Source organism: Eublepharis macularius, chromosome 7 (assembly GCF_028583425.1).
Source record: "Eublepharis macularius isolate TG4126 chromosome 7, MPM_Emac_v1.0, whole genome shotgun sequence".
In the NCBI taxonomy this organism is placed as follows: Eukaryota; Metazoa; Chordata; class Lepidosauria; order Squamata; family Eublepharidae; genus Eublepharis; species Eublepharis macularius.
In genome coordinates, this window is record NC_072796.1 from 125,416,006 (window position 1) to 125,428,997 (window position 12,992).

The window sequence follows — 12,992 nt, forward strand, 5'->3', positions numbered from 1 at the left end:
ATATAGACCCCACCCCTGCATTTCCAAAATCAATTTTTTAAAAACCTTTGATAATTAATATTTGAACCTTTTAAGAGTTGCATAAGTGAGCTGGTGTGGAGTGGTGGGTCAGAGTGTCAGATCCAGGTTTGACTTCCCAGTCTTGAATGGAAATTTGCTTATCCCCAGCATCAACTGCTCAGAGATATATTGCCTCTGAACATGGAGGTTCTGTAGTCAAAAGTTGTAGAGCTCATTCATGAATTCTGCCTGAATACTTTTTTAAAAGCCACTTATTCTCAGCCTAGCCTAGGGTTGTTGTGAAGACAAAACCGAGAGGAGGAGAGTAATGTAAGCTGATCTGAATCCTCCTAGGGGAGAAAGGTAGGAAATAAGTAAAATAGCTACCCTTTTTCTCAGCCCTTCATGACACATCTGTCAAGACAGACAGGCAGCTGTTCCTACTTTTTCCTTTGGATCACTACTACCCAAAGAATCCTCACATATTTCCTTTGATCAGGTTGCAATTGATATATTGAGTCTCTGTGTCCTTTACTTCCATGGTAGTAATTCCAAAGAGGCAGCCATATTGTAGCAAAAATTAACAGCATGTCTTGCAGCACCATCAAGACAAGCGAAATTTTTGTGAACCAGAGTCCCCTTCTTCGGATGCTTTAGTGGAAAGTGGCTCTTCTGCCCTCTCTGAGTGCTTTTCCAGCTGCACCTCTGGTGAGGGTTCTAGTCTACAAAAGCTTTGTAATTTTACACTGGCAGGCAGACATTCAACAGGCAAGGCATTCCCATCACTACAGCTTCACATCAAAAAAAAGCTGCAGTTGACTGCCTGCCTGTTGCGATGCTGTTAAGAAGGAAAGCAGAAAGCTTCTTTAGAGATGAGTCAGACATGGTTTGAGCGGCCATCCCACCCCTCCAAAAACCAGCCTCAGTAACTTAAATACCTGTAATGCAGATTTTAGCTGGTCTGATTGAGGCTGGCAGGCGGTTATTTACCTGTCGAGTTAATAATTCCAAATAATTCTTTCCTGTGTAATAGAATTTAGCAGGTTGCTGATTAATTACTTTTAGGGTTTTCTTCTTCTTCTTTTTTGCTGCTTGGTACAACTCAGACTATTGCTGAGGCTCAACTGAGATTTGCTAGCATCAGTTCTCCTAGCAGGGTGACTATGAGCAGAACCACAAGTGACAAAAGGCACAGATTGGACACTTGTCTGCTTCCCTCAAGTTTTGATGGGAAATGTAGGCAGCTTGGCGGAATGTTGGACAAGTGACAGTTGAAAAGTCCATTGGACAGCAGTCAGAGAGCCAAGCTGCGAGACCAGGATGCCTACATTTGCCGCCAAAACATGAGGGAAGCTGACAAGTGTCCAATCTGTGCCTTTTGTCACTTGTGGTTCTGCTCTGAGATAGTCCACTGCAGCAAAATTAGACAGGAGTTTTATGACATCTAACTAACAATATTTATTTTATTGAGAGCCAGTGTGGACCATTGGTTAATGTGTTGGACTAGAATCTGGGAGATCCAAGTTTGAATCCCCACTCCACCACAGAAACTCACCGGGTGATCTTGGGCCAGTCACACACTCTCAACCTAACCTACCTCACAGGGTTGTTATGGAAAAAAGTAGAACAACACAACCTGTTTCAGGACCCCATTGGGGAGGAAGGCGGGATATAAATGAAGTAAATCAATCAATAAAAATTTCTGCATCAGCTTTCATGGGTGAACTAGAGCCCGTTTCTTCAGATCCAATGAGTAGATTCTCATGAAAAGAAGGATCAAAGGCCCATAAAATGCAGAAAGCCCTGAGTGTCCACCTTATATAGTTGGTGTCATCTATGTCTTTCTACATATCTGCCATGAATATTTTTCTGTATTCTGTGCTCTGTACTGATCCTCTGAGAGTACAGAAGTTGCGTATCAGTGGCCTGTTTGGCTGGGAGTTGTTTATCTTACAGGTGCCTGCTGTGGTGTCTACTTTCGTTTTCGCAGCTGCTTGAGAATGTATCCTTGAGGGTCGGCTGGAGCCTGGGAGCTAAAAATGACTTCGTGTTTTGCTTCTCTCCTCCAGTTCTTCTTTGCTCCTATCTCAAACCCCCTTCCCCCCACCCTTCCTGGCTATTTCGCGGCAGAATCCTAACCATCTATATCCTACAGGCAGGAACTTGCCTTATAACTGACCCCTCAAACCTTATACATGTCACTTCTGCCAATACCCTTGTCTGTGTTTTGCTGATACGGATGGATCTCTAATAAAGTAACTTTAACTCATACACTGGAGTGTGTGCAGTGGAGTACAATGAGGACCTAATTGCCAGAACCTGACAGTTGGTAACTAGCTAACCATAACTAATTGAATGCATTTTTCCTGAATAAATGTGAATTTTATGAAGTCTTGCTTCCTCACAGCAAAAAATTCGGCACTTTGCTTTCATTGTCACTGTGAATGCAGAGGCATGCTTACGGACAATGAAGCTTCCACAAATGGAGTTTTCTGCACACTTTCTTCTTCTTTTTTTCACATTTCATTCTGTACCTAAAACATTCGTCAGACATTGCAGATTGCTGTTGCAATATTTATTGATAATGCAAATGAACGACATTAAGGTGCTGACGGCAATTGCTCCATTAGAAATTCTGTAGAAAGTTCAGCAATCCCGAAGCCTGCTCGAAAATTGTGCAGTCTTATTCAGGAATGCGTTTGCCAGAGCACAGTGTTTGCTTTATACTTGCATTGTCAGAATGAATGATGAGGAAGGGGTAATTATCTGTTGAAATCAGAATTGGATAATGAGCCTCTGAATCTTTCTTTCTTGTTCCCTGGGGCGGAAGGTGTAACTTTCTCAGATGAGCAAATAAATCATCTTGAAACCTGGATACTATTTGGAGCACAATAGTTATTGAAGTGCATTTTCTAAGCAACAGGAGAAAGCTGGCTGGCGTAACATGCCCCAGGCACTGAGGGTTGTATATTTTCTTTAACAAATGATGCTCTTGACAAGAGTGTTTGCAGCAAAACCCATCCAGGTGTTGAATGTGGGATCTCCACACCTGGACAGTTTACACATAGGAAGCCTGCTAGATTAGAGTAGATTTGTTTAAACACAAGGCACAGTCTCTTCACTCTACCGTATGAGCCTGGCGAGGAATCATGAACCGATCGAAGCACACGGGCAAGATCCGGAGGCGACTGGAGGAGGTCAAGAACGGGTCCTTCCGACTGACCAAAGCAGATTTTAGCCACAATGAGAGCGTGCGGCTGGCCACTGACGCCCTCTTGGATGGTGGCATCCAGTCCTACTTCAAGGCCTTGGAGGAAGAGGGAGAAGTGGATTTTCTGTCTTCGGTGGAAGCTCAGTACATCAAGAGGAATGCCAAAGAACCTTACTACGCCAGCGACATGCATGCCGACGGAGAAACTGGACCACGGCAGACGAACGATGCCAGGTCCATGGAGTCAGGAACTTATTTCCCGTTCAATTCGGAAAGCAGCGAACCAGCCCTTCTTCATACATGGGGTGCAACAGAAAAGCCCTACCTGAAAGAGAAGTCGAGCGCCACGGTGTATTTCCAAACGGATAAGAACAGCAATATTCGAGACATCATACGCCGGTGCATTAGCAAGACCAGCCAGGTATGGGGACAGGAATTTGGTGGGCCAGGCTAGCTCAGCCGTTGAGGCAGGTTGAGCCTAGGGTGGCAGACCCTGAGAGGTGCCCCCAAGATGGAAACGGTGCTCAAATCTTTCTCGCTGCATTGTTTTAGGCCCAGCAAGTTCCCAAATTAACATAAAATACTATGCTCAGCAGTGACCCAGTCATTTGTTGAGAGGCAATGCTCAATTTGCATTGCTAAAATGTATTTACTTCATTTATAGGTAAAGTAGGTGTGCAAGCACCGAGTCATTACTGACCCATGGGGGACGTCGCATCATGACATTTTCTTGGCAGACTTTTGTTACGGGGTGGTTTGCCATTGCCTTCCCCAGTCATCTACATTTCACCCCCAGGAAACTGGGTACTCATTTTACCGACCTCGGAAGGATGGAAGGCTGAGTCAACCATGAGCTGGCTACCTGAACCCGGCTTCCGCCAGGATCGAACTCAGGTCATGAGCAGAGCTTGGGCTGCAGTACTGCAGCTTACCACTCTATACTTCATTTATACCCCACCATATCTTCCCAATGGGGACCCAAAGCAGCTTACATCGTTCGCCTCTCCTCCATTTTATCCTCACAACAACCCTGTGAGGTAGGTTAGGGTGAGAATATGTGACTGGCCCAAGGTCACCCAGAAAGCTTCCACTGCAGATCAGGAACTTTAGACCTAGATTTCCTACATCCCACTCTAACCACTACACAAACTGGCTCTTAATGTTTATGGGGGATGCCCTTGTCACAGGCTTGGTTGGGACAGGAAAAATCCTTGAGCAAGCCTTCCTCTGACATTTAAGGTGAGTGAATGCATACATTCTTTTTGGCAAAAGGGCACCTTTTGCTGAACTTCTGTAAGATTGCCCTTGAAAAAAGCAACAGGAGCTAAAACGGTAACTTCTCAAAATTTACTGGGTGGCATCTGAAAAAGCATCCAGAGAAAGTTATTCGCAGCCTTCAGACAGATACCTCAGACTGGAATAAGCATATTGACCTTCCTAACAGGAATGTGATTTTAAATTTAGTGCCATGTGAGAAAAAATATTAACAACAAAGAACTGCCAAAATACAAATAACTTGTCTATAAAAACAGGGATACAATGTCAGGCAACTAGTTAAAGTGCGAAGACTAACTGAATCGGTTGACTGAGAGGAGGAAAGCAAAGTGTAACTACTTGCTATCAGTGTTGGAAAATTTTTTGAAAAATTTGGCATACTACTCTTGGATTAACAATAGACTTTTTATAATTGTGTATCTCTGTTGTGATTTCTCTATGATGATGGTTAATATTTATGTTAACTTGTAAAATGCAATAAAAAGTATTTTAAAAGCAAATATTGACTTACCTTACAGGACAGTTGTCAGCACGACCAGGATAAAAAACTAAGATAGGAAACTCTTGTAGCATAGTGATTAAGTGGTTGGGTTGCAAATCAGCACTCTGCTGGTTCAACTTCCACTACTGAGCTCAGCAGGTGGCCTCGGGCAAGCCACTCTCTCAGCCCCAGCTCCCCTGCTGAACTGTGGGGATAACACCACCACTGACTTTGTTCACTGCTCTGAGTAGGGCACTAATCTGTCTAGAAGAGAAGTATATAAGCACCTTCTTTAATAAGAAATGTGAAGGATTTTTCTGTATGCTAAACATTCTAACGTGATGCTAATGCTGCCGCCTTCACCTCCCCATTCCTCAGGGCTGAAGATTTCAGAACCTGATGCAATATTTCTGCTTTTGTCTCTTTCCTCCCAGGTATTGGCTATTTTGATGGATGTGTTCAGTGATACTGAGATATTCTGCGATATCTTAGAAGCAGCAAACAAGCGTAGGGTCTTTGTCTACCTGCTGCTTGACCACAGCAACCTCAAGCTCTTCACCGAGATGTGCGACAAACTGCATGTCACGGAGGGTCACTTCAAGGTACCACTTGACAACTGCAAGCTCCCAGCTGGTTGGTGGTTGTACACGTTCCTTTGAATCAGAGCATGATCCTGCCATTTGTGTTTGGATATTTTCAGGGGGAAAGTGGGCTAACCTAGAGGCTGGCCTATCAGGGCGGGGGGTAGATTTGAGATGCTATTCATAGGAAGCAAATGGTCAGCGATTTGATGTTTTACTATGGGAGCAAGGGATTTTTTTCCCAAGTAGAGATGATAATGTGCCTCAGACCAATCCAGATACAGAAAAGTTCATTAAAAAAAAATCATTCTCTTCATTGTTTTAGATGCTTTATTTGTTTGTTTATTTATTTAGTTCGCTGAATGAATGAATGAATGAATGAATGAATGAATGAATGAATGAATGAATGAATGAATGAATGAATGAATGAATGAATAAATGTTATAGTGGGAAGGACAGAGTATAAATATTCGACACCAATAAAATTTGGTATATATTTAAACATATAATGCCTAGGACAAATATGTAATGCCTAGGATTTCTGTTATCAGAAATCTCTATTTGCCAATCTAGTGTGGTGTAGTGGTTAGAGTTTCAGACTAGGATGTGGGAGACTCGGGTTTGAATCTCCACTTTGCCATGGAAGCTTGCTAGGTGACCCCTGAGCCAGCCACACACACTTAGACTAACTTACTTCACCGGGTTGTGGCAGGGAAAAAATGGAGGAGAGGCTAATCGCGTAAGCCACCTTGGGTCCCCATGGGAGAGAAAAGTGGGGAATATAAATGAAATAGAGTCTTTAAACACTTGGGAAGTAAGCTTTTAGGAAAGAGGTCTGCAGCCTATGGCTTTAGAGACAAATGCAGCTCTGAAAGGAATAAAAATGTCTTTTAAAAAAAGGAAATCGATTGGAGGGGTAGGTTGGGATGCTAGAATAACAAATACGTGAAGGGCATAGTAGGCAGAGATTTTTATGGGACTAAAAGGTGGCTTAGGGAGGCTTTATGGAAAGGGAAATCATAGAGATTATGAACAGTTGCTAGAAATTGGAGTATGCACCATATGCAGATTTATGCCACTACACTAACAATGCAATCCTAAACAGAATTACTCCAGTCTAAGCCCATTGATTTAAATTGTCTTAGACTGGATTAACTCTGTTTAGAATTGCACTGTAAAATAATCTCAGTGTATATTTACGTTGTGAATATTTATTACTTATTGTGAGATTACCTATGTGCCGCCTGCTCACAGCAACCAACTTTTGGGCTGCAAAAACTTCCTAGGTCATTAAATCAATAGGTCAATTCGCAGTAACGTTAAATTCTTTGTTTTCAGTCATGCAAAAATGAGCTTCCTTACAGGCTCCATTGGACTTGGACATAGTTTGGCTCTTTAATTATGAAAAGGCCGTGACCTGTGCCGTATCACTGTAATAGAAAATTACTTAATGTTTGTCGACTTTGACAGAATATTTCCGTGCGAAGTGTTACCGGAGAAGTTTATTGTGCTAAATCAGGCCGGAAATTCTCAGGGCAAATCCAAGAAAAATTCATCATCTCGGACTGGAGATACGTTCTGTCTGGATCATACAGGTAAGATTACCTGCCATGTTTTTGTAAGAGTTCAGCTCAAAGGTGTCTTTTAAGCTAAAGCTCAGATATTTAATGTCCTGCGCTTCGAGAACAGCAATTGTTCCCGCAGTGAATAGACAAGGGCAACATCTTCTGGCTGCCACAATACTCTTTCTTGGACTCGGAACAAGCAGTGCAGAGCTAGAAACACTTTGCAGCTCTGCAACACTCCTCCCGATTTGGGGAACGAACTCTGAGAGCCAAACTACAAGTGACGCCTGACACAGGTTGGACCCTTGTCAGCTTCCCTCAAGTTTTGATGGGAAATGTAGGCGTCCTGGTTTTACAGCCTGGCTTTCCATTACAGCTGCAAGACCAGGACGCCTACATTTCCCATCAAAACTTGAGGGAAGCTGACAAGTGTCCAACCTGTGTCACTTGTAGCTTGACTCTGAGGCATTCTCCCAAGTGTTTTTCTTGGTCCTTTATATATAGAACAAGGACAGAAGAATTGAGAAGTCACACACACACACACAGCTGCAAACCAAATTTCAGCCAAGTAAATCTGACGTGCTTTTCATGACCTGATAGCCGTTGCCTACCTAGGTGGTGCTAAAGAATGCTGACTGGTGATGGAAAGTGCCATCCAGCTGACTTATGGTGATCCCTGGTAGGGTTTTCAAGGTACGAGACTAACAGAGGTGAGTTGCCATTGCCTGCCTCTGTAACCAGGGTCGTCATTAGAGGTCTCCCATCCAATTATTAACCAAGACCAACTCTACTTAGCTTCCAAGACCTGACAAGATCAGTCTTGCCTAGGCTATTCAGGTCAGAGTTGGAGTGCTAAAGCCTTTAAAAATGCACAGCAAGAATTCACTACAAGGTGTGGCCTTCTGGCATTTTCACACTCAGACCAATGCACACAAACCAAAGCATGCTCAATTTTGGCTACACCCAGCATCTGCTTGTCAAACTCAATGAACTCCCATCCAGCAAAGTGTTTGACAGGTGAGGAAATTGCAGTAGCCGTGTTTAAACTCCAGGTAGCTGTCTACTCATTGGTTGTGAGCACAAATAAGAGTTAACTCAGACAGAAGAAAACCTATCCGCTCAGCACTTCATTTTTCAGACACAAGCAGGACCCCCCGATGCCTCTCTGCCATAGCACAGTGCCAACCAAATGGCTTGTCCCAGCTGCCTAAGCATACTGTAGTACCAGGATGCCCTTCTGGGTCCAGGCAGCAATCCAAAGAAATCTAACAATGTTGGCTGTAGTCCATGAAAGCAAAGCAAACATCATAACAGCCAACAAATTCCTAAATACATAAAACAACACCTTTAAGGGCCAAACTTGCTGTTATGTTAGGGGATATGGAGAGCAGAGGACTGTATTTTAAGGCTTAAAAGAGGGGGGGATTGTTATCAAGGCTGCAGTGAAGGGAGGAGCAGGTTGATTCTTCTCTCCCATGCTGTTTTGGGAAATGCATACTCCTCCACGTTATTTCAAGGAGCAAACATACAGGCTGTCTAGGTATTTTCCACTAGGGATCAAACAGCAGTTTTGGGGACAGGGAGGGGGAAATTTGAACTGGGAAAACAGCACGGCAAAGGGTCCACTCCCTGGCACCCACAGCTAATGTGCTGTGTGCTGTCATAGGCAAACAATTGCCTCTCTACCATTTATGTTGGCTAAACTGGACAGTTTCTACGGAGAATAAATGGACATAAATCAGAAATTAAAATGGAAGCACCAAAAGATAGTTGGGGAGCGTTTCTTCTTCCAAGAACATTTAGTAACAGACTTAATGCTGCTGTAGCACAGTGGTTAAGTGGTTCGGCTGCTGATCAGCACTCTGCTGGTTCGAATCCCGCTCCTGCCATGAACTCAGTAGGTGGCCTTGGATAGGCCACTCCTCTCAGCCCCAGCTGTATTATGGGGATAATAAGAACACTGACTTGTTCACTGCTCTGGGTGGGACACTAATCTGTCTAGAAGAGTGATATATAAGCGAAGTTCTTATTAGAGGCTGCAGCACTTCAGCTGAAAAATATCAGAGGGTTCCTGAGAGAAGCTGCTGAGATGGAATTCCTATGCTGATTTTATATGATCAGATTTTGATTCAATAGGAAATTGGAGCCCTGACCTGGATAGCCCAGGTGAGCCTGATCTCATCAGATCTCAGAAGCTAAGCAGGGTCAGCCTTGGTTAGTACTTGGACGGGAGACCTCCAGCGAAGACCAGGATTGCAGGGGCAGGCAATGGCAAACCACCTCCGATAGTCTTTTGCCATGGAAACCCCACCAGGGGTCTCCATAAGTGAGCTATGACTTGAGGGCCCCACATGCACACAGGAAGTTGGGATTGCTTAGCTCACGGCAAAAAGCAATTGTTCCTGTTCAGATTCATCCAGTGTTTCAGGGAGTGGATCTGTTTTTTCCCCCTCCACTCTGCAATGTCATGTAATAGCACTCTCTATGTCATGGTAAAATGGTCCTTCTAACCTCTTTTTGAAATAATTCCACCCTCCACCCTGATCCTAAGTAGAAACCTATTAATTGAATGTAACACTTTGTGTCCCCGACAAAGTGGGTTCTGGCTTGCCGCAGCTTATGCCGCAATAAATGTGTTAGTTGTTCAGGTGACATGAGACTTTTTTGCTATTTTGGCTGCAGCAGTCTAACAGAGCTCTCTGTCTCTCTCTGGGATTGCATCTGGGGAGTGGTAAACGTGATTAAATATGTGGCGGTGCGAACCCACTGAAACAAAAAACATGGATTCGCTCCAAGTACATTTTTATCAGGAACTGATTTTGCTCTGGGCTGGGGCGCTCTTTCACACCCTTTTTGCTTTTCCCTAATACATGTGTTTCAGCTTGAAAATAGTAAGTGGTATTAAGCAACACTTGGAAAAACCGTGTGCCTCAGAGCAGAGTTATGCTAAAACCTGAAGTCCCCCCTCAAGCTTGCAAAACGTTGAATGTTGAAAATGGGCCATGACAATGGATAGGGGAGACGCTAAATAGCAATTTTTGCTTCTGATTAAATATGTGCCGTAAGGAAGGGGAGAAGAGCAGGAGGCCCAAGCATACCTAAGGGCTTTGTACCTTTCCTTACACAAACAAAAAAATATCCCCCATTTTTACTTGCAGAGAGAAAAAATATGCAAGCCAGTTTGGTATACTGGTTAAGAGTGGCAGGACTCTAATCTGGAGAACCGGGTTTGATTCCCCACTCCTCCGCTTCAAGCCAGCTGGGTGACCTTAGGTCAGTGACAGCTCTCTCAGAGCTCTCTCAGCCCCACCCACCATACAGGGTGATTGTCGGGAGGATAATAGCACACTTTGTAAACTGCTCTGAGTGGGCATTAAGTTGTCCTGAAGGGTGGTATATAAACCAAAAAAACCCCCATTCTAGCCAATAGTTTTTTTAAAAGAAGCAAAGGTCTACCAACTGACAGTAGGAAGGAAACCAGTTCCTAAGGGATGTGAAAAAATAAATGGGTGGGTATTTATTTAATAATCTGTGTAACCTCAAACGATCATGCCGCCCAGTTTTTTTTTTTAACTGTTGGACATACCTCCACAACCAGGAGCAAACCTCTGAATATCGGTGCCAGAAGGCAACATCAGGGGAATGCCTTGGCCTTTTTGTTTGTTGGCTTTCCAGGGCAACTGGTGGCCATTATGTGAAACAAAATGTCGGACTAGATGGGTTACTGGTTTAGACCAGCAGGGATCATTCTATGTTGTTCTTAGAACTGACAATGGCCCCTCCATCGAAACTTACTTCCTAGAGGTGCTTTCAGAAGAGTTCTGTTCTAGATGAAGCGGTGGAGGGGAGATCACCTTAGTGTAGCACAGCGGAATAGAGAAAGCATTGGACTTGAACGCTGGAGACCCAGGTTCGAGCCCCCTCTGCCACCGCAGCTTGCTAGCTGACCATAGGCCAACCTAGCCTACCTCACGCTGCAGCTTCTTTTGTGGGGATAAAATTAAGGAGAGAATGCTGCTTTGGGAAGAAAAGCAAGTGAATAATTGCAGCGATTCTTCCACTTTGAAAATGGCTGCGTGGTCTGGGGTTATACACAGTAACAAGCCTCCAGTGTGGCTAGGGTTGCCAACTCGTTTGGGAAATTCCTGGAGATCTGTGGGTGCTGCATGTGGACGTGAGGGTTTAGGGAGGGGAAAGAGCTCAGAAGGGAGATGATGCCACAGAGAGCAGGCTCCAAAGCTGCCATTTTCTCCAGTGGAACTGATCGCTGTAGGATAATAATAATAATAATGTTTGATTTATATACCGTTCTTCAGGATGACTTAACACCCACTCAGAGTGGTTTACAAAGTATGTCATTATTATCCCCACAATAACAATCACCCTGTAAGGTGGGTGGGGCTGAGAGAGCTCCTAGAAGCTGTGACTAACCCAAGGCCACCCAGCTGGCTTCAAGCGGAGGAGTGGGAAATCAAACCTGGTTCTTCAGATTAGAGTCCTGCGCTCTTAACCACTACACCAACTGTTCAGTTGTTATCCTCCAGGCTCCACCTTGACTATATATGTATCAGGTGCCTTTTGGCAATGTAAAGGAAGCTGTAAAATAAATGTTCCCTCCTCTTCTGCTCTTCCTCCTGCTAGCTTCACGTGGCTGTGCGGCCAGGTTCATCGCAACTTCCTCTCCAAGTTCACAGGCCAAGTGGTCGAGCTGTTTGACGAGGAGTTCCGGCACCTCTACGCCACATCCAAGCCTGTGGCGGGGCTGAAGTCCCCATCGCATCCCTCGTTCTTGCTCAACAACAGCATGGCAGCTACCCAGGGCAGCCTCACCAGCAGCAGCAGCAGCAGCAGCCGAGAAAGCAACCACAACCCATCAGATTTGTTCACCTGCCCGTCGAACAACAACACCTTGCCCCGCAAGCCACCTCCCAGGACTCCCGTTTACAACGGTCACCCACCATCCCAGTCTCCGCTCAACAGAGTCCACTCTTTCCACGGCTACACCACGTTCATGACAACCCCACCACAGAGCAGTATCCAGGTCAACTACTACCAGCGACAGTATATCACTGATTCACCGGCGGTCGTTTACAACAACGTGAACCTCTACAGACCCACGAGAATCAGACCGGAGGAGGTCAACAGGGCTCAGCTGAACCCGGTCTGGAGGTGCCTTCACAAAGCAAACCTGATTAGATGATTGGGGAGTGGGGTTTAGTTACCTTTTATACCGGGGGGCTGTAATTTGAGCAAGGTAGAAGGGGGGAAACACTGCAAGAGACTCCTTGATGACCCAATGACAGTTGCAAGCAGCCCCAAGAATCTGAGCGATTGCATGTTTCTAGACCTCCAGGTCACTAAGAAAATTCAGAAAATATTACTGGGTGTGCAATTCCTCAGGAAACAGAAAGAATCCCAACTGTATAAATAATAAGCATGAGGACGTGGGCTCTCACAATCGTCACAATTCCAGAGCTCAGTTAGATGGAAAATATGGTTGCTGCAGAGTTTTTAACACGCTGTCAGGTGAGAATGAAATGTGCACCAAGCTGCCGTGAGCAGACCTTATTCTTGCTGGATCCCAAAAATGAAATCTTAAGGCCAAATTTATACACAAAGCAGAGGGAATGGTATCACTGTTCCTGAACTGTAGCATTTCAGCCTGCAGCGGCGTGGTGTGTGGGCATGCAAACTAAGCCAAAAGAAAAACGGACAGCCTTGTTTATGCAAGACCGAGGCTCAAGAGTTTGGCTGGGATCCCAAGTAGTACGAGCAGATTTGCACTAGAAGAAGGCAACTCCTGTCCCCACTACAGCTTTGTGTGGCCCCCAGTAAAGCTCAGTGGTCCCCCAGGAATAGTAGGGGGGGGGTCTAGAGTA

The 12,992-nt window shown here is 44.7% G+C and overlaps 1 protein-coding gene across 1 annotated transcript; it reads left to right on the forward strand.

The window, feature by feature from the left end:
* Positions 1-3,117: 3,117 nt before the first annotated feature.
* On the forward strand, positions 3,118-12,346 carry FAM83A (family with sequence similarity 83 member A). Its single transcript, XM_054985679.1, has 4 exons — positions 3,118-3,632; positions 5,402-5,569; positions 7,019-7,143; positions 11,755-12,346. Exons 1-4 carry the CDS (start codon positions 3,150-3,152, stop codon positions 12,311-12,313), a joined length of 1,335 nt encoding a protein of 444 aa, XP_054841654.1. The 5' UTR covers positions 3,118-3,149; the 3' UTR covers positions 12,314-12,346.
* Positions 12,347-12,992: the final 646 nt, after the last annotated feature.